We start from the raw sequence: 22263 nt of genomic DNA, 5'->3' as shown, positions 1-22263 counted from the left end.
ATGCAAAGCCTATTGTAGTAAGAACTTGAATGTAAAGACTGTAAGTACTTTGGCTTCTACTATAAAAGAAAATGTAACTCTGGTGGCTTAGCAGTAAGGAACTGCACTGCCAACCCAAAGGTACTCAGTTTAAATCCACTAGCTGCTCCATGAGAGAAAGGAAATCTCCTGTGTGATTCACTGATTCTGAAAACCTGGAGAGTCAGCTATGGGTCTGACTTGATGGTGCACAAAAACAACTAATCAAAAGTTGACCACTTGGGTTCACTAAAAAGCATCTCAGAACACTAGTGTGGGAACTTTCACAAGCAATAACATGATCTGAGTAACATAACTTGGTTTATATTTGTAAACTTTCATTAAAAATCACAATAAGAAAAATTGTGGGGGGAAAGATCACTCTGACAACTCTGACAGCACAGGCAAGAATAAAACACTGGGAACCAATTAGGGAGAAAAGGAGACTAAGGAAAATGGAACATCTTTGGTTTTTAAAGCCAAAAATGTTCCCTGATTTATTAGCAGCCTTTTTGAGTTTGTTTCTAAGATGCTATGAAGCTGTTGACAGACTCCAAATGCCATAAAGGCTTGGCTTTTGTTTAACAGCATAACTCCCTATGAACTACACCACAAGAGTTCTCTTAGCTGACAGACATCTCATTAAAATAGGGTGTCGGTGGTGGTGGTGGTGACTGCGGTGGCGGCGGTAGGTATCATCAGGTTAGAATCAACGCATAGTTGAACTTTTCAGAGGAAGTAAACTGCACAAGAGGAGAATGTCCATGTTTCTCCCACAGAGCAGTTGGTTTATTTGAACCATGTGCCTTTCAGTTAGCAGTGCAGTTCCTTACCATTAGACCACCAGAGCTCTCTCAGCAAGATAAGTTATTGTTGCTGTTATTAGGTACAGGTGAGTGGCAAACGACTTATAGTGACCCTATGAACAGATTTGAACCCCACTGCCCTCCTCACCATCCCTGACACATCTGAGCCCACTGCTGCAGTCACTACATCAATCCACCTTGCTGAGGATCTTCCTCTCCTTCTCTGACCTTCCACCTTTCCAAGCATGATGTCCCTCTGCAAGGAAAAGGCTCAACCAACAACATGACCAGAGTAAAATGAAGCTTTACTATCCTTGCCTCTAAGGAACACACTTGGTTACATCTTCTCCAAAACAATCTGTTTGTTCTTTTGGCAGTACATTCAGTACACTTCTCCAACACCACAAAGGCAACAATTCTTTTATCATCCTAAATCTGTTTAGTCATCAGCTGATAGCATGTGATTGGAAAAACCATGATTTGAAACAGGTGCACCTTAGTCTTTAAACTGACATCACTGCTCTCAAATCTACGGTATGGGAGAAAGATGGGCAATCTCCTTCTATGTGTTTTACTGCCTCTAAAAATCCACTACAGAGCCAACTGTGAGTCAGTTCCAACTTGACAGTACATTAACAACAACTGTAACAGACCGGGTAGTGTTATTATACCTCATACCATTCAATGGTTTTCAAGTCACATTTTAAGATTATATAGATATTAACTCCACATAGAGAAAACCATAATGTCAACAAAAAATACCGGAGAAATATTCACTTACTTAGTCCTCATTTGTAATTTATTTAAGGCAAAATAGTTTAAAATAAATAAAATTCCCCTTGCTTTTCTTCAAAAAACTCTGTTGAGGTTCTTAGATTTTTCATTTACTTAAGAATTATAGTATTAAATAAGGCAACGTATGTAAATACTAGTTGCATCGCATTCTGCCAACAAAAAAAATTATTTTTGTATATAATTGTAGACACAAAAATCATATATACTGTCCTTAAGAATATTTCAATTGTTTTCAATGTTTGACCCTTATAAATAAAACTGCTGTAAGAGTTTAAGTAAAAACCTTTTTTTTCCTTATTATTGACTTGTAATATTATTTCTTTATGCATTCTGAACATAATCTTTACCAAATACATTTTCTCCAAGGAAAAGGTGAAATGGATTGGCATTGTAACAATGAATTCGAGCATACTGGAGATTCTGAGAATGTAACAAGACAGAGCAAGTTTCCATAGGTTTGTTGTTCACAGGGTCACTATGAGTTGTAGTCACCTCAATGGCACTTAACAACAACATATGCAAAGTATCTTTTAATTTTCTTAACAGTGTCTTGAAAAGCAAATGTTTTAAATTCTGATCCAGTTTTTCCTTTCCCAGATTATGCTTCAAATCTTAAGAAATCCTTGCCAAATCCAATGCCCCAAAATTCTGTTTTATTCTAGAAGTTTTACAGTTTTAGTTCATGCATATATACTTTAGCAATCCATTTTAAGATCGGTGTTGTGTATGATAAGAGGTAAGAGTGTGGTGGTGGTGGTGGTGGTGGTGGTGAAGTGCTATAAGCCAACTCCAATTCACAGTGACAAGGACACAAAAGAATGAAATGCATCCCAGTTCCACATCCTCACAATGCTGGTGTGCTTGATCCCACTGCAGCAGGTACTTTGTTGATCTCTCGTTGACAATCTTTTTTTCACTGACACTCTTATTCTACCAAGCACAAAGGCATAGGTATTTGCCCCATCTGACAAATGGAATACCCACTTTTCCAACCAGATTTTTATGTACTGCAATCCCGAAGGCACGCAGTTTGAGGCCACCAGCTGCTCCACAGGAGAAGGATGAGCAATCTCCTTCCATGCCCTTAACTGCCTCTGAAAACCCACCACAGGGTAAATTATGGATCAGTTCCGACTCAATTGTACACAACATCACCACCACAATGAAATCACCTTGACAATTCTGTTAAAATTTTGTCATATATGAATGTGTCTATTTCTAGACTCACGTTCATTGATTGACATTTGTTCGTAATTAAGACACTATCTTGATTATGTAGCTTTGCACTAACTATTGAAGTCAGGTTGTGCTAGATCTCTAATATTCTTTTCCTTTATCAGAATTGTTTTTATTTTTCTGGAAGTTATGTGTGTTTTTTAAATTCCCATACAAATTTTAGTAGTGATTTTCAATTTCTAACAAAAACTTAGGGGAAGAGGGGAAATCCCACATATCAGAATTTTTTGGATTTTTGACTGAGATGCCATTGAATCCAAAGATTACTTACAAATTACAAATGAGTATCTTAAAATATTGTATCGTCTGACTGACAGATATCAGATATCTCCTTTTTAAAAAATGTCATCAATTACATTTGTCAATGACAAACAATTCAAGGCAACCCATGTGTGTCAGAGTATACAACTGGTGCACCACAATTTTCAAGTGGCTGGTTTTTCTGGAGATGTGTCTTCCAAGGTACTTTTTAATGGGTTTAAGTCATTAATCTTCAGTGGGTTTTCAGAGGCAGTGAATTGCAGAGAAGACTGTCTATCTTTTTCCTATGAAGCAGCTGGTAAATTTGAACCGAGTGACTTTGGGTTGGCAGTGTGTAACTCCTTACCACTAAACCACAAGAGTTACATTAACCATCTGCAACATGTAGTGGCCCATCTATTTCTTGAGGTATTCTTTAGGCAGTCCTCTCAGAAATGTTGTTCTTGATGTACAGTTCAAGTAAATGTTATGTTAAATGTATACCTAGGTTTTCACGATCTATGCTACCATAAATGATAATTTTTAACCCAATTTCCAATTGTTTACTGCTAATCGATCATTTTTGTAATCTCATCTTTTTTTCTACAGCCTGGCCAAACTAAATGGTTCTAGAACTTCTTGTACATTCCCTGGGGCTGTCTCTCTAGATGAGCATGCTGCAGAGTTCATTAAATAACTAAATAACCAATTCACTATCCTCTTATCAATTTTCACCATCTTTAAAACAGTTCACAACAGTATGTTTTACAAAACTCTATCCACATGTGATAGATACATTCTAACACATTCTCTCTCTCCCACCCATTGTCTTCCACTTCTACTCTAGCCACATGAAGGTAGTCAGAGTTCATATGTTGACTCAGACTGTCAAATAGGCAGACTCACGAGCCACATAACTAAGAAATGCAGAAGACATCCAAGACAATGGTCAGATTCAGGTTTGGTGTCCCATTCAGGATGCTAGCCACAGTTTTACCTTTGGACCTCTAGCTTCACTGCCCATCTGTGTTCAATTTATTCACAATAACTCACAAAACTTAATGAGAATCTATTACACTTACAATACAGATTTATTATAACCAAAAAGGGTACAAAATGAAGTGACTAATAGGATAAAACCTAAGAAGGGTCTCAACAGTTTTCAATTTCCAATGAACACACTACAAAAGCAGATACTCTTGCCACTCAAAAATCTCTCAAAGCCCCCATGTCAGTCATTTTTATCAGTCAGTCCTGCATGGCATACTAAATCACGACTCCTAATACTACCTGCAGGTACTTTGGTGCCACAGGCCATAAGGAGTTGTGCTGATAACTCAAAAGGGTGCACCTCCCCTAGTGTTTCAAATCCATCAGTGGCTCTGCCAGAGAAAGATGGGAAAGCTCTTTTGATCCAATTTATAGCTCTGGTACCAACTCACAGCTGGACCCTCCAGCGGATTTTCAGAGACGTGTAAAATGCACAGAAGGAGGCTGCCTATCTTTCTCCCTGAGAAGCTGCTGCTGGATTTGGACTATAAGAGATGTACCATCCTGGAGTTAGCAGCACAATTCCCTACAACCTATCATACCAAAGGTCATCAGCCTCACAGGGGAGGCTCCAACTTGCAAACATAAATCCTTGGGTATGGCCTGGAGTGCCAGATCAAGATTTTAAATTACTCCAAGGGCTGTATCTCCAAAGCCAAAGATAAAGGCTACCTGGCTTAATGGTGTGCCCTATAGGGAGTCAGGCCCCAGGGTATGACAGCACACAACTGACATTTTTCAACACACAGATACTGCCCTGGATGTGCTCACCAGGTTGTGCCAAGAAATGTGAAGGGCAACTAACTACCTCACCAACTCACCAATCAGAAGAGATTCGATTTATTCCTATCCCCAAAAAAGGTGATCAGACGGAATGTGGAAACTATCTATTATCACTACTATCGCACACAAGCAAAATCCAACTGAAGATTACCCAAAAACAACTGGATCAGTACATTAACAAAGAACTACTGAAAAGATAAACTGGGTTTAGAAAGGACTGTGGCTCTAGAAACATTATCACCAATGTCAAAAGGATCCTGGCTGAAAGCAGAGTACCAGAAGGATGTCTTATCTGTGTTTGACTATGCAAAGGCATTTGTGTCAATGACAACAAACTAACCTTGAAAGAATGGGAATCCCAGAACACTAAAGGAGGAAGTAGTCAGAATAGAGCAAGGAAACACTGCATGGTTCAAAATTAGGAAGGGAGTGCATCAGAACACATCCTATTTCCAGATTTTTTCAATTATTCAAGAGGCTAGACATTATGAGGAGGAATGTGGCATCAGGATTAGAGGACGACTCATCAACAACCTATCTTAAGCAGATGATACAACCTTGCTTACTGAAAATGAGAAAGACTTGAAGCATTTGCTGCAGAAGGTCAAGAACTGTAGTCATCAATATGGACTGAAGCTCAACATCAAGAAGGCAAGGATTCTCACCACTGGGCCAACTGCCAGCATCATGATAGATGCAACAGAGATTGAGGTTGTTAATAATTTCAGCTTGCTCAGCTCCCCAGTAAATACTCTTGGCACTAGCAGTAAGGAAATAAAAAACAAACTGCACTGTCAAAAACAAATCTACTGTCAAGGACCTCTCCAAAGTGCTAAACAGCAAAGATGTCAGTCTAGAAACTAAGGTGCATCTGATCGAGGTCATGATCTACACAATTACTTGCTATGCATCAGAGAGCTGAACAATGAGTAAGGATGACAGGAGGAGAATCAATGCCTTTGAGCTGTGGTGCTGGAGAATAGTACTGAACATACCATGGACTGCCAGAAGAACAAATAGGTCTTGAAGAAAGTGAAACCAAGTTTCTCCTTGGAGGGAAGGATTTTGAAGCTCCATTTCACATTCTTTGGGCACATGGCAAGCAGGGGCCAGTCTTTGGAAGGGTGGAGGGACAGCACAGACACCAGATGAGATGGACTGACAAGGTAACTGGGGAAATGGGATTAGGTATGTCAGAGTCAGTAAGGGTGGCTCTGGACAGGGCAGGGTTCAGAGCTATTCTATACAGGGTTGTTATGAGTCACAGACAACTCGATGGCACATACCAACAACCACACAGGAAGTCTGCACTGCTAAACTAGAAGTCATTTCTCTCTGGTAATCCGAATCCACTAGTGGTTCTGTGAGAAAAATAGGTAAGCTCCTCCTGTGTGATTTATAGCCTTCTGAAAACCCACTGAAAGGGGGTTTTTTAAACAGCAATCAGTTGCATTGCTACCCTACACCAAGTTTAATGCAGTGCATGATTCCTTAAAATGGGGGGGGGGGAGATTGTGACAAAGCAGAGAGACAAAAACATAGGCAGATCTAAAAATTATACACGGCTAGCTTTGAAGATGAAGAGACCATGAGCCAATAATGCAGATCATCTACAGCAGCCAGAAAAAGCAGGATAATAGTTTTTCCCTTAAGAGTCTTAAAAACTAAACAGAAGCCCACCAACACCTTGATTTTAGTTCAGTAAAACCTATTTTGGACTTCAGGTGTCTAAAACTGGCACAAAATATATCTGTGTTGTTGGAAGCCCTTTGTTTAAGGTAATTTGTTATTGTTGCAATAGGAATGATAATTTCACTTCAATAAACATGCATTTGCTAACCTTTTGGCACATACCCCACTATAGCTATTACTGTAGTAAGATGCCATAAAGAAGGTTTTGGTTCACAGGAACCCCAGATCCAACAGAACACACTCTGCTCAGTCCTGCACCATCCTTGCAATCACTGCTACGTGTAAGTTCACTGCTGCAACCACACTGCCACGTTTCTTATTGGGGGTCTGCCTCTGTTTTTACTGATCCTCTATTTTACAAAAAAACTAGCTTGTCCTAATACGTACAAATGTGAGATGAAGGCTCACCATCCTTGCCTCTAGGAAGCACGCTGGTTATATTTCTTTCAAGACAGGAAGGGTGTTCTTTTGGCATTTCACTGTACATTGAATATTCTTCACCAGTATCTTACCAACTCTTCTTTGGTCTACCTCACTGCCCAATTTTCACATGCATATAAAGTGAATGAATGCTTAGGTCAGGCTCACCCTAGTCCTCAAACTGAGATCATTACTCTTTAGGACTTCAAAGAGGTCTTTTGCAAATCTGCAATACACCATCACTATTTACACCAAAACCACTTTTAAGAGTAGAACTGTGTGAACTAAAAAATACCCAGAACAGTAAATTTTTATTATTTTCCTTACATTGAAGATAACACTATCCTAATACACTTTGTTCACAGAATTTTTAAATCTTTTTAGTCTAGGTTTAAGCAGGTCACTGAAAATCACTAATCTTTGAAATGCACTCTTTACAAACGATCAATGACAGTCATATCAAGGTCTAACATCAATCACCTCAAAATAATCACTTAGATCTTTCATGAAATGGAAAAGAAAATTAGGGGGAGGAACAGATAGAGAATCAGTATAAAATTTCTAACTCACTTCTATTTGGATCGTCAAAGCACTCACACTTGCCAAAGCTTACGTGAACATGAAATTTGTACATGTTTCCAAAAGCACCGGTTCTAAACTCTATTTTAAGTAAAATTCTTTTTAAAAGCCACTTCTATATAGACTAAGGTGATCTAGTGCTAAGGAATTTTTTTTAAGTAATAAGGAATTGCACTGCCAACTCAAAAGCAGTGGGTTTTAATCCCTTAGCTGCCCTGCATTAGATGGACAATTTCCTCCCTTGCAATTTATAGCCTCTGAAAACACACTGGAGGATCAGTCACCTCTAAGTCCATTCTAACTCAACAGCCCATAACAGTAACATACAGAACGAGACATTTTGATGGCACAGTTATTAAGCACTCAGTTGCTTATAGAAAAGTCAGTGGTTCAAATCACCATTTGCTCCAGAGGGGAAAGATGTGAGAATTACCATCTTGGAAATTCTGTGTCCTACGAGGTCTTTGTGAACTGAACAAACCTGTGGCAACAGGTTTGTTTTACACAGAACTGTTAGTAAAAGTCACTGAGAATTAACTATAGTTGTAGCTAGCATCTTAAATAGAAAATACTGAAACTCATAAATGCATGTGTGATTGAAAATTTTGTAGATCTGCAAGTGTTTTCATAAAAATAATGACTAGAGACTTGGGTTTAATAAATTGGAAGAGGTGATGATTTACTTTATTCCAAGAAAGCTTAGAAATTTCGTTTTAAACAAAAGAACTCCTCAATCAGTGAAGCTTATTCCTATGAGTTATATGATATGGAGTAAGATAATTAAAGATGACACCAAGTAAATCATGTCAGCAAGATCTATGCTAAAAAGTTTAAAAGTTTTGATCACAAATTCAGTATTTTCCAGTTGTTGTTATGTGCCGTTGAGTTGCTTGCGACTCATAGCGATCCTATTTACAAGAGCCCTAAACCCTGCTCTATCCTGTGCCAACCTTACTGTCTGACACACATACCCCTATTGTCCCAATGACTAAATCAATCCATCTCATCGTGGTTCTTCCTTTCCTGCATTGTCCCTCCACTTAAAAAAAAAAAAAAAAACCAAAACCCACGAACAGAGGAGAAGTATATGATCTAAAAATGCAACTGCAAGAAGAGAAAATAAAGATGCATGGAAGACACAAAGCAAAAACTAAAATACTTGTCAGCAACCACAATTTGTAAAGATGCCCTCATGTGATTAAAATTTTAATGTTATGGTCCTACTATGTGAATTCAAAGAGTTACATTAAATAGAAGCATTTCCCACATTTGTTATTATACCTTTTATCAGCTTAAAAGTGTTATTTTGAAAAAAATAATTTCTTCTATCATAAAATTTCAATTATAAAAATGCACTCTTTGTCTATGAGGTCATTAAGCATATGAACTTGTAGCTAGATTTCCTGGACTGAAATCCTGACTTTAAAGGTCAATTACCATCTCATCCCTTTACAGTCAGGATTTCTACAAACCATGTGAGCCCCTAATGCTCTCACCCACTCTTCTGGGATGTTCTCTTGCTAGTGAACTAGGTTCAAAAGCTAAGGCAGCAGCTGAGAATGTAGCAAGTACTTTACAGTAAAACATAAACAGCAAAGAGTTGATTCCAAGTCATAATGACCTCAACTGTCAAAGTAGCATACAGAGTACCAGTTTTCAGTCAGACTTCTGAAAAGTCTCTGAGTAGACCTGAACTGACAATGTTTTTGGTTAGCAGATGAGTTTGTTAACCATTTGCACCATCTAAGAGCACTGTACAATATAATGAAGGAAAACAAATGTTATCAATCATGTTAGGTAGTTCCCCAAGACCATCATGTTCAGTAATTTGTTAGGAGGGCTCACCAACCTCAACCTGTGTTTAAACACACAGCTACAACTTATGATAGCAAGAAAATGTCAAGCACAATCAACAAACACGGAGTAAAAGCACATTAGGATAACATCCAGTAGATACTAGATAAAAGCTTCCAGGAGCCCCTTTCCAGTGGAGCTGCAAAGAATTGCTCACAATATTTTTATACAAATAAAGTACACTTTCTATGTTGCCATCCCTTCCACATTAGTTTGCTAATTCCTACCAGGAATTTTCATAAGCACTCTTGTTTTTTTTTTAAAGCAGCAATATGTTGGGAGTGGGGAGGAATGGCAAAGTAATGACTTTGAAAATACCTAGAAGGGAGGAGGGGAAGGACAAAGCATGGTTGCCAAACATAGAAGGTCAACCTTATCTGCATAAAAACACAGTAAAGTCTCCAGTAACAAGCAGAAGTCACAAACGTGGAATAATGTTAACCAAAGAACCTCACTGTTTTGTTCCATGAAGTCAGGACCAATCCTTCCGTAGGTTTTTTCCAGAGACAGTAAATCACACAGGAGAAGACTGTCCATCCTTCTCCCACAGAGCGGCTGGTGGATTCAAACCCTGTGCTTTTGAGATTGCAGTGCAATTTCTTACCACTAGGCCACTAGAACCTGGAGAAAGGATGAAAGTCGCCCACGCAAGTAGCGAGGACTTTCATTCATAGGGTCACTATGAGTCGCCTACGACTCAACAGCACTTAACAACACAGAGAGAAACCAGTTGGCCTAGTGGACCGAAAGCGATGCTACCAAGCCAAAGGTGGGTGACTAATGTGTGGCCCTAAGGCCTGCTTTTCATTGTTTTTGTTCAGTCTTCTAGGTCATATAGCCTTGGTGTGTCCACTTGCTGTACAGAGGTAACCTGTGGTCACTGAGAAGCTGAACACTGTAACACTGATGATGGACAGTGTTTGGTGGTGCTCCTCGATTAAACCAAGCTTGAAAGCAGGAGTGGCATCCACTTCCATAAATAGCTTGCTTCTGGAAAACCTATGAACCTGGAGAAAGGATGAAAAGTCGCTCATGCAAGTGTCAAGGACTTTTCATTCATAGGGTCGCTAAGAGTCACTTGACAGCACTTAACAACAACAACACAGGCCACTAGAGGTCCAGGCACTTGACTGCTCAAGTACCTGGAGCTAAAACGTCATTAGAGAGCTAATATTTAAGGTTTTATTTAAGGTTTTTATTGGAGGCACTGGTCACATAGGAACTTCCGACTGCCACCTATGCAAATTCCAGACCTCTGGAAGGAAAAAGTCCTGTTTAGCATGAACTACATTGATTCTACAAATAGTTTGGCCTTAATAATCAACATTTATCATTTAGGTGATGGGGACTCTCCTCAAATTCAATTTCAAAAATATCAGCCCAGAAAGGCTTGCCTTTCCAAGGGCTACAAAGTTAGACCTGTTGCATTAACTCTTCTGTATACCAGTGTACAAGTAGTTCCTTTAGAGCATGGGCCTTAGCTATCCTGCATCTTATTCCTAACACCCAGAATATCCACTGCTATTGAATCAATCCCAACTCATGGCAAACTTTCATTAGGTTTAGTAGAACAAAACGTGAAACAAAGTACAAAAAAACAGTTGCTATCAGGTCACTTCCAAAGCATAGTGGAACACAGAGAACTGTGTGTGCTCCACAGGGCTTTCAAAGGCTGATTTTTCAGAAGTAAATCACCATACTTTTCTTCTAGCTTTATCACTTCCTATTCAAGCTAGAAATCTCATAATCACTGACTTCTACTCACACCCTGTGCCAAATCAGAACTATACAAAAGCATTCAGATCTTAACACTTTAGGGGTCTTAGAAACCTTAATTAAATTTCAAACACATTATCTGTGTGAAAATAAACAATTTTGGTTATCTAATCCCTCAAAAGTAGAATAAGGATTATGAAAACACAAACTTCACTTAGTCACACAGATTTCATTTATTTTTTTATTTTTTTTCTATAATTATATTTTATTAATTTTCATAAACATTTACAGAGATTTTGGGTTTCCATTCATTCATTGTTGCACTATTCTCTCTACCCTCCTCCCAGTTTGTTCTTGTCCAAATGCCACAGTGCTTGTCAAAGCCAGTTCTGATTAATCTTCTTTGTCAGTGTGTCTTTTGCCATTCCTTATCACTCCTCCCTGAGAGAGACTTCACCCTGAGTCATAAGGAAAAGGGGATGGCGTATTCTCTAAGCTACTTCCTGCTGAAAAGGGACGCTGTGGGTTTCAGGGTGAGGATCTTCTCTCACTATTCTAAAGGGCCCCTTTGGCAGTAGGAAACACATAGACTATTATGGAGATTGATTTTGGAATTTAGATGCACTCTTATTGATTGTGCTTGGCCGTACATGTTCATATCCTTGAAGATGTATCATGGGACAGATTTCATTTAAATGGCATATCCAAACTACTTTTCCATCCTTCCTGCTTATGGTAGATTCTTGGACTGGCTCTCACAATCTCCAGTTCACCTACTTTTTAAGAGGTTAGACAGTTAAAAGACTCCCCTGAAGATAAGATGCTGGATATTAATTATGTTCTCCTCTTCACTTACAACTGAAGGAGTCTTGAAAGGCAAAGTTCTTTTCCTACAGGGAAATCAATTGAGGAAAACATGTAAAAATGTGCAGTGAACCAAGTCCTTGTTCCTCCTTAGCAGGCTTGTGGGTGAGATGCAGCTGCTGCAGTGACAGCAGGGACAAAAGGACATGATCTTAGAGGAGAAGTCCAATAGTGATTCCCTGGGTTAGGTCTTCCAGACTTTCCAACAGTTTTTATCTATCTGATTCTGTAAGTTCATTTCAGCTAAAAATAGCTACAATGGTCCTGATTCCTGCCCTGAACCCTAACTGGTTTCACTGTCATTAAATGAGTTGAGATAGTCTTACTTTCATGCACAGAACTCTCTGAATGGCATAGACAATATGTGCTTGGCTATTAAGCAGAAAGTTGGAAAGCTTGCACTCAGCAGTGCCTCAAATCAAAGGTCTTTGTAAGCATTACAGCCAAGAAAGTCCTATGGAGTTCAATGCTAATTTGTAACCCATGGAGTTGCTTGAGTAAAAAGCATCTCAATGACAATGGATTTGATTTGAGTCTGGTGGGTTTTCGCCCCTAACTTTCTTGCCTGGACCACGATCAAATTCCTAACTGACCTGCCGAAAGTCCCCTGCCATTCCAGGTTTTTACCTGACATGCCGTCATCAAATCTGATCATATGTAGAGAAAATTTAAAGACAACGGGGGCATATGAAAACATCTTGTGCTCTTTTTACACATCAGCAGTTCCATCTGGTAAAATCTCACTCCACCGGAACCTAACCCAAATGAGACTCCAGTTAAAGAGGTCACTCCACATTCCCTATAGGCACATTATTTTTACAGATTATCAGTAACTATCTAGACAAGATTTAATTATAACAGTGGGAAATAAAAGATTCAGCACAAGGGGTCTTCAATCGTCACTGCTCCATAAAGGGCTACCAACAGAGCTGCTTAGAAACTCCCACAGAGTCACGAAGGCAGCCAGCGACAGAAAATGCAGTTCCATCTGCCTCTCTTTTTCTCCAGTTGCTCAACAGATATGGTAAGAGCAGGTTCAGGTTCAAGAACAGGAAGCTAGCACCTATGCTATCCTTTTGTCTTTCCTCACTTCCTAAGTGCTGTGTATTTAGAAGCTACAAACGGATGACTTAGTAAGAAAATGTCAAAAGCCCTAGTAACATATTTCTGCCAATCATTATAAAGCATTACAATAGGAAAACTTGCAACCAAATGGACTGACACAGTGACTGCAGCAATGGGCTTAGGTGTGTCAGAAATAAGATGGCAGAGGATAGGACAGAGTTTGGGCATTTTGTTCAAAGGCTCACTATGCGTCATACGCAATTCCATGTCACCTAACAATTAGCCCATTCTAGGCTTATGTTTTAGTTTAGTACTTGCACTCAAAGGCAAGTGAAAGTGGCATTCATTGAAAGAAAGAAACCTGGGATCACTAGGAAACAGCTTCAAGATACATGAAAAGTTTGATATAGCTGAGAAAATATCAGTATGTATATATACAAAATGGAACTTAATAGTGACTGTAATATGAAATAAGGTTCCTATGCCTTTTAGATGTACATTTAACCAGAATTACTACCTACATTTACTACATCTGGCATATATAATCAGAATCTGCCGTTAGCCAAGATTTCTACTATAGGAGGGGCACAATCAGTCATACAAAGAACTAGGTCACCAGAAACTCCCATAAATTACATAATAATGCCAATTTTCCCAACTATTACAACTATGAAATCATGACTAATTAACCAATAAGTAGCCATCACCATGCTATTTGATGCAAAAAGATCAGTATCAAATAATGAAAACATTTGCCTACCCATGTTTTATATTTAGAACAAGGGGACAGTAATTTTGTCAATCTGTTACTATGGAATTCATGCACTTTAAGCTGGACTTTAATACTACTGTCTTCTTTTTCACTTTCTTCCAATCTCAAAACCAAAATTTAAGTTATTCATTTCAATATATATTTACAGATCTCAGTGCTAACCAAGATATATGCTAGAGATGGCAACACATATAGGGAATAAAACTATCGCCTTTTAATCCTTCCTAAAAGGAATGCCTTTTTCTTCCAGAAGAAGTAAACTTTTTTTTAATCCTAACGTCCAAAGTACATAATTCTCCACCACCATTTCCCCCATCCCCAGGAGAGAGAACAACTTATATAGGATAAATATGGTTTTAAAAAATATTTAAATGATCTTGGGAACTCAGTGAACAGAGAGCACTCTGGTGTCAAAGTCCCAGCAAGTTATGCTGCTAACCCAAAGGCTGCACTCTGTGGTTACCACTTCCGCAGGGGTTCCTGTCCCCATCACCAGCTCCACAGGACAAAGTTTCAATTACACTCGGAAGCCCAATAATGGGTCACTAAAAATCTGAATCAATTCCACACGAGTGAGTTTGAGTTTTGAGAAAAATTTAAACAAAAAAAAGTTGCTGCTGCTGTTATGTGCCATCCAGTTGCTTATGACTGATAGCGACCCTATATACAACAGCTCTGAATCCTGTTCTATCCTCAACCAACCTCACCGTCTTTGAAACACCAAACCCCAGTACCCCAAGTCACTGAATTGATCCATCTCATCCAGTGTCTTCCTCTCTTGCGCTATCCCTCTACCCTCCAAAACTTGATGTCCCTATCCAAGCACTGGTCCCTCCTTGCTGCATGCCCAAAGTATGTCAGAAGGAGCTTCAGAATCTTTGCCTCCAAAGAGCAGTTAAAAATAAGCAGTTTTAAAAAATTTTCTCTATTAATAGGGAGGAAAATTTGCAAAAACAAATGAATGGAAATCCAAGTTTTCTGTAAACTTCCATTAAATGTATCAACAAAAAATTGAAAAAATATTATCTCTATTAAAAAAGAAAAAAAAAATCACTGAAGCTCACATTCCATTTTCCATTAGATTTAATGTTTACGAGCATCTTTTTATGTTACATATTAATGACAAATACGCATGCTATCTAAACTTAGTTCCTTGCTTTCTCTGTTCTTTTAAAAGCTCTCTTTCAGAGATTAAAAAATAAATAAGCAGTTGACCTTCAGTGCAGTATTCTCAAATAAATGCACACATTAACTTACCAAGTACTAGGTAAATAAATATTACAAGGATCAAGAATATCATTTTTTTATCACATGAAAAGGGATACACAATAAATCTAAATTTCCTCAAGCAAGTTATGATACTGAAAAGTGCTTCAGAGTACAGACTAGTTCCAGTATTCCCACTTAATTCTACAGTCTATTATCTGTTATGACAGTGAACTGGATAATGATGTATAGCTGGGTCTAGTCAATCATTATTGAAACAAAAGTAATTTATACAGCACTGGGGGAAGTGACAAACACAGGAAAAATATTAATTATATAATACAGAACTCGTAAATGGCATTCTCAAAGATACTCCCTTAGAGAGCCACCTATTTCTCAGAAAAGAAAAGAAAAATTGCAAGTAAGGTCTTTTTCCTTAACCACACAAAACATCCGATTACTCTGGAGAAATTGTAAGTCAGATCACAGTACCAAAAACGTATAGGCTAAAAATAGTCTATTTCAAAGGTAATAGTGATAGAAGCCTTCAACTGAACAAACTAAATTAAGCTCTTTTCCACCTCTAGACCTTTAAAATGAGCATATATAAGGCGTTCAAACTCATGCCTATTCTCTTTCTAAACTAGCTGGTCTGAGAGCATCTCATCAATAAAATCTTCAGGAACGGAAGCCTAAAGATTCAAGAAGAAACTCCTCTCTGGCTAACATTCAGCCTTTAAAACCATATTCTTTACTACTAATAATCAGAATGACTGCTCCTCAGTTATTTTACTCAATAACACTCCAACCGACAAAAAAAGAACCACCACCCTTTTTCAAGAAGCAGAGGTAAGAGCCTGGTACAAAAGCTGACAGGTGGACAGGTAGACAGGCTCCACCTGGGGAATCAGAGTGCAGGAAGAAGGACGTGGTCACCGGGGAGGGCAGAGGCGGAGACCCACACCTAAGGGTGGCCCCACCCACAGAGGTACTTGTAAGCCGAGGTGGAAGAGGGCAGCCCTTCAAATACAAGCAGTGCCCAGGCCTCCTTGCCACCGCTGCTTTGGACACCGCCCGGTGGAGGGTCCGAGCATCGTAAAGTGGGGACTGGCACAGCCCCACGCTGGGGAGGCACTTAAGCTGAGACCAGTAGGTGATCCGGCGAATCTGACCTCTCAGCCTGCCGCCTCCAGTGGAGGTAAGGGTCCACGGAAGCCCCACGCTCGCCCTTCCTCCCTCCGGCCAGGGCCCAGAGGGCGCAGTCACGGCGTCCGATCGGGCCACGAGGGGTACGCTACGGTGGAAAGAAGGTCACTGGCCACAGGACGCCAGGGGCGGCGGCTTTCACACTACCTTTGGCCTCGCAGTCGGCGCAGTACTTGTTGTCCTCCTCCCTCAGCAGCTTGGACAGGATGACCTGGTGCTGCTCGTTCAGCTTCTGAGCCTTCTCCCGGCAAGAGCGTGTCGCCATCTCGGCAACGGTGCGAGGAACCCGGGGTAGCTACAAGGACAGCAGCGACAGACAGGGGCCGGGGCCAGGCAGGTAAAAAGCACCTGGCGCCGCCGGGACCGTGGTAGACTCGCCCAGAAAGCGGTGGCAGCAGCTGAAACTGGAGGAGGAGGGGCGGCGGCGGCGGCGGTAGCGCCGACGTATCCCGCCTCCCCGCCCAGCCCGCCCCACCCCGCACGCAGCGCCAAGAGCCCGCGAGGGGAGGAGAGTGGAGCAGAGGCTTCCGGGTGGTGGAGCAGGAAGGAACCTGGGAGCCGGGTTGGTTCGCATGCGCGGAACTTGCCCGGCGACCAGGCAAATGCGCCTTTGCGCATGTGCGGTGGGGGTCTTTGCCTCAGAGGAAGTTATCTGAAGCTGACGTGTGTGTGCTGTCTGTGAGCTTTCCAAGTTTTGAGGCAAGAGTGTCGCTGGAAGGCTGGGATAAGTAGTTTATCACATGGTAAAGAAGAGGCTCTGACTTACTTCATTGCCTTTGCTTTTACTGACAAACAATGGAAATGCCTAAATGACAGGGATTGTTGTTATGCACAGCCGACCTTCTATCGCATTTTCAGAGGCACCAAAATATCCTCCGATGAGATTGCCCGTCTTTCTACCGCGGAGCATCTAGTGGAATTTGAGCAGCATTCCTTTAGTTTGGCAGAACCATTCCTTACCACTAAGCCACCAGAATATCCGGATAGTGATTGAATTGATTAACATTTTCTTACTGGCAGTTTTGGATAAAATTGGCAAAAGTTTTTAAAAAGAAATCTTCCATAAGTTAAAATTTAGGTAAGAGAAACACATAATAACATATTGAGTGCTATCATTTGTTGGATGATTATTTTGCACAATTAACTAACTTAACACAAACAACCCTCTTATTACCGTTATCCTCATTAAACAGGTGAAGAAAATGAGGGATGAGGAATCAAGTAATTTGTCCCGGTTACAGTGCTGTCAATGGAAGTTTAAAACCCAAAGCAGTCTGTCTATAGTCTTATTAAACACGTACCCAAAAGGTAAAAAAAGGAGAAGGTAAGACCAAGGAGTCAAATAATGAGTTGTGTCACTTTAATATACAAGAAACAAGAACACATCCTCATGAGGATGTGGAGAACTCATACAGTGTTGATGGGAATGTAAAAAGCAACTATTATGGAAAGCAGGGTGGTGCTTTCCTAGAAAGTTGGTTACTCCTAGTAATTCAACTGCACAGAGTGGAACTACCCCATTTAATTTCTGAGGTTGTCTTTTTGGTTTTGTTTGTGGGGTGGGTTTTTTTTTTGTTTTGTTTGTTTTTGTTTTCTCAGAGATGTTGCTCTCCACAGAAATCTTTAGTAAAGGCTAAAGATTTGTACAGTCTGAAGAGAAAGCAAAATGAGGCAGTGAGTCTTAATGATAGCCAATTGCTTCATCTCTTGCCTATGGCTGATGGGTTCAAACCACTAACCTTCTGATTGACAGACAATCACGTAAGCCATTCCTGATAATAAATTTCATTTATTGCCATCAAGGAGCCGACTCATAGATGACAACCAAGCAAGATTTAAGAGATTGTACATTGCATAGGAATACAGTCTTCAATAGGGACTGCCTCTCAAAGTCAAGAAAAGAAAGATTCTTACCACTGTACCAATAGGCAACATCTTGGTGGATGAAAAATAGATTGAAACTGTCAACAACTTCATCTTACTTGGACCCACAATTAATACCCTTGGTACCAGCAATCAGGGAATCAGGAGAGATGTATTGCATTGGGAAAGTCTGAAGTTAGGGACCTCTCCAAATTACTGAGGAGTAATAATGTCACTTCAAGAATTAAGGTGCATATGATTCAGGCCAGGTTTTTTTCTGATTACTTGCTATGCATCTGAGAGTTGGACAATGAATAAGGATGACAGAAGAATTGATGCCTTTAAGCTGTGGTGTTGGAGAAGAGTCCCATGGACTGCCAAAAGAACAAACAAATATGTCTTGGAGACGGTGCAACTAGTGTGCTCTTTGGAGGCAAGAATGATGAGGCTTCACCTCATATACTTTGGGCATGTTGCTAGGAGAGACTATTCCTTGGAGTGGGACATTATGCTTGAAAAGGAGGATCAGTGAAGGGAGAAAAAGACCCTCAACCAGGTGGATTGACACGGTGACTACTGCAATGGGCTCTAATGTGTCAGGAAATGTAAGGATGGCACAGGATAGTATGAGGTTCAGGTCCATTGTTCATAGAGTCACTATGAGTCATACTTGATGGCTTCTAACAATAATAAATTGCGTAAGAAGAGGTTGTCCAGATTTCTGCTTCAAAGCCACTAGTGGCTTGGAAGTGCCAAAAAGGCATAGACTTTGGATTAGCACAACTCCCTACAAACTACACCACCAGAGTTCCCAGATAATCCACTTACAGGCTATTAAAATCCAACTTGGGTCGACTGTATATCACAAATAAAGTAGGAATAAAGGAAGATGATAATTTTTAAAAAAAAACCAATTGAGGCAAGACAGACATGGCAAAAGGAAGATGATACATTTTTAAAAAACCCAGTTGAGGCAAAGCAGACATGGCACTCAATCAGCTATTTTTTAAACAACTTCCGTCTATGAATCTGAACTGATTAGTTTTCTGAGTCTCAAAAGCTTAGAATCTAGCCTGAGACACAATGCATTAAAAGAAAAATCAAGAACCTCACAGAAGAGTCTGCAGTAAATATACATTTTTCAAGAAGTAAAAGGAATAGAATGCCTAGTTGCTTGGAAAAATTTGGAAGTCTTCACTGAGGAGGTGATGCTTAAATGTGGCTTTAATTTGCAATGGAGAAATTTTTCAAGCGAGCAGGAGCAGAAGGAAAAGAACTAGCTCAAAAAGAAGTGTGAATGAACTTCAGAAAGCCCATAGAAAAAAGGAGGCAACAGGAGCCCTAGAGAACAAGAATGTAAGAAAAGCAGCAAGATGGAAATGCAGAACCTGATCAAAGTGTGAAAAACTTCACAGCCGGCCTGCAGTGTGGATATTCCAGTTTGGGCACAGAAAGCCAAGCAGAAATGACTTGATAAGCTTTATTCTCATGAAAATGACTTCATCCACTCTGAATTTATGGAAATAGGTTCTAAAAAACCAAGGTGTTACCCAAAAATTGGCATTATGAAGGAACAAAAAACAGAGGATGAGTATATCAATATATTATTGTGTACCAAGGAGCTAAAGCCAACCTATAGCTGACCCTCTGGCAGGTTTTCAGAGGCAGTTACTCACACAGGAGGTGATTGCCCATCTTTCTCCTGCGGAACAACTAGAGGATTCAGACCTCATGCCTTTGGGACTGCAGCGCAGCTTCTTACCACTATGTCACCAGAGGTACCTATATCAGTATGCTGTTGTTTGTTGTTGTATACCATAGAGTCCAAACCAACCAATAGCTGACTCTCCAGCAGGTTTTCAGAAGCAGTTAAATGCATAGGAAGAGAATGCCCATCTTTCTCCAGCACAGCAGCTGGTGGATTCTAACCGCATGCCTTCAGTATTGCAGTGCAGTTTCTTGCCACTAGGCCACCAGAGCAGATAGATGCCAAATTACAGTATTACACAGCTAACAAACCACTGAGAATCACAGCCTAACCAAGCTGACATATAACTTTAAGCACTACAGTCAGCGTTACTCTCACCTTGCATTTGTTACTGGCAAGCATACATTGTTAATATGTTAAGTAGTAGAATAGTAGACTTTTTCACTATTGTAAATGCAAAATGTTGCATAACAAGATAGTCACTAAGTGAAGAGTAGGTGTATAGTGGCAGCTTGATGAACACACTGGGACAGGGAATAGCTATTATCAGGGAAGTAGATTACAGGGTTGTTGGAATCAAAGTCCAAAGAAGAAATGCTGAAGGACTATTTTAAGCTGGTAGCACAGGATTTGGAAGAGACAGAGCATATTTTAAAATTAGAAGCAACAAGATTTGGCAGCTGACTGTATGTGGGGGTTGAGAGAAGAAGTGAGAATTACACCAAGTTTTCTAACTTAGGAGACAGGTAAGCAGTGAAGTTATTAACCCAGATCTCAAATGAAGGCTACAGATTTAGGGTCAAAGGAGAGCATGTGCTTCAGGGTATATTAAATTTACGGTGTCCAAGAATTTAATAAGATGTTGAGTACCTACCTGGCAAACTCTGGAGAAAAGCCTTTAGAGAATCAGTAAATTTTTTTGTCCTTTAGCTTCAGGCCTTTATTCAACCAACAAAAAAACAATCAGGAAGGTCTATTACCTGAGAGTGTAAAAGACACAATTTCATCAAGCCAGCAAAGGCAGAAAGAAATAAACCAAGAGGGCAAACATGGGTCCCATTTAAAGCGACTGTAGAAGTAAAAGCATTCCAAAACAACTGTGAGATATCGTCTCACCCCAGTCAGAATAGCAAAATTTAACAGAACAGCAAACAAGAAATGATGGCAAGGTTGTGGAGAAACTGGAACCCTTATTCATTGTTGGTGGGAGTGTAAAATGGTGCAACCACCGTGGAAGGCGGTATGGCGCTTTCTCAAAAAGTTACAGATAGAGATACCAAAAAAAAAAACACCACAAATAGAGATACCATTGGACCCAGCAATTCCACTACTGGAATTATATCCCTAAGAGACCATAACTGACATCCAAGCAGATATATGCACACCTGTATTTATCACGGCTTTGTTCACAATAGCAAGGAGTTGTAAACAACCTAAGTGCCAATCAACAAACGAATGGATGGAGAAGCTGTGGTATATTCACACAATGGACTACTACGCTACATTGAAGAATAAGAACTCATGCAATATTATTCAAAATGGGTGACCCTGGAGGACATTATGCTGAGTGAAGTATCTCAGTTACAAAAGGATGTTGTAAAACAGGACTGACCTCAGGGTTGGGGGGAGACTGAGAAAGATGGGTTTAATAATATATACTGCATTGAAACAGATGAGGGAGAAAAATGTTTAAAAGGATTATGTGATTAGGTATTTTTGTCATTACAGAAATCCAGAGCGAAGGCTGCATAGTGGAGTGGACCTGGGGAGAGGGATTGTAAAACAATGAAAGAATTTCTCCTTTACTTTTCCAAGAGGGTAGTGTACTGGCCAGGGGAGGGTTGGGAGGAGAAAAAAATGCAGCAATGAATGAATGGAAATCCAGAGTCTCTGTAAATAGTCACTGAAATTAATAATAATTTTTTAAAAAAAAGAAGTAACAGTGTTCCCCAGAACTCGGAGAGTTTAGGATGTTTGTGTTTTCAACTACTTTCAGCACAAGAGTTGCCAGGCCTTGTCCAACTGAGTCACAGGAGAAGCCGCTGAGCCCTGCTGTGCTGCCCAGAAACCAAAATGGTGTGTTGTGTGCATCATGGAGAAAGGAGAAGAGCTTTGTGGACATCTGATTGAGGCAGATAAGGAGTGCAGGAGAGCCCTGGGATTTAAGATAGGAGATGATGCTCTGCTTTGAAGAAATAATTCCAGAATGTTGAAGAAGATTAAGTAACTTTGAGAATTCTTTAATGTTTTGATAAATGTAAAAAAAATTTATTATTTACCCGCCAGACCGGGGGAACGCCGCTGCCAGCCGGGGGAACGCACCCCGCCGCCCGCCGGGGGGAACGCTCGCCAGACCGGGGAATGCCACGAGAGGGACCCGGAAGAGACCC

The 22263-nt window shown here is 40.1% G+C and overlaps 1 protein-coding gene across 2 annotated transcripts in view; it reads right to left on the bottom strand.

The window, feature by feature from the left end:
- Positions 1 to 16702, bottom strand: part of SMAP1 (small ArfGAP 1) — a 192665-nt gene extending 175963 nt beyond the window's left edge. The window contains exon 1 of one of the 2 annotated variants that reach the window (XM_006899385.1): positions 16450 to 16702. In XM_006899385.1, coding sequence (XP_006899447.1) covers positions 16450 to 16567 — 118 coding nt within the window. In that variant the 5' untranslated portion in view covers positions 16568 to 16702. The remainder of the gene's footprint in view (positions 1 to 16449) is intronic. The other variant, XM_006899384.1, reaches the window with a different exon arrangement.
- Between the last annotated feature and the right edge of the window lie 5561 nt (positions 16703 to 22263).

This window comes from Elephantulus edwardii, unplaced genomic scaffold (genome assembly GCF_000299155.1).
Source record: "Elephantulus edwardii isolate Elephantulus edwardi_28Jun2011 unplaced genomic scaffold, EleEdw1.0 scaffold00255, whole genome shotgun sequence".
In the NCBI taxonomy this organism is placed as follows: domain Eukaryota; kingdom Metazoa; phylum Chordata; class Mammalia; order Macroscelidea; family Macroscelididae; genus Elephantulus; species Elephantulus edwardii.
This window is presented reverse-complemented; position numbering and strand designations above follow the sequence as displayed.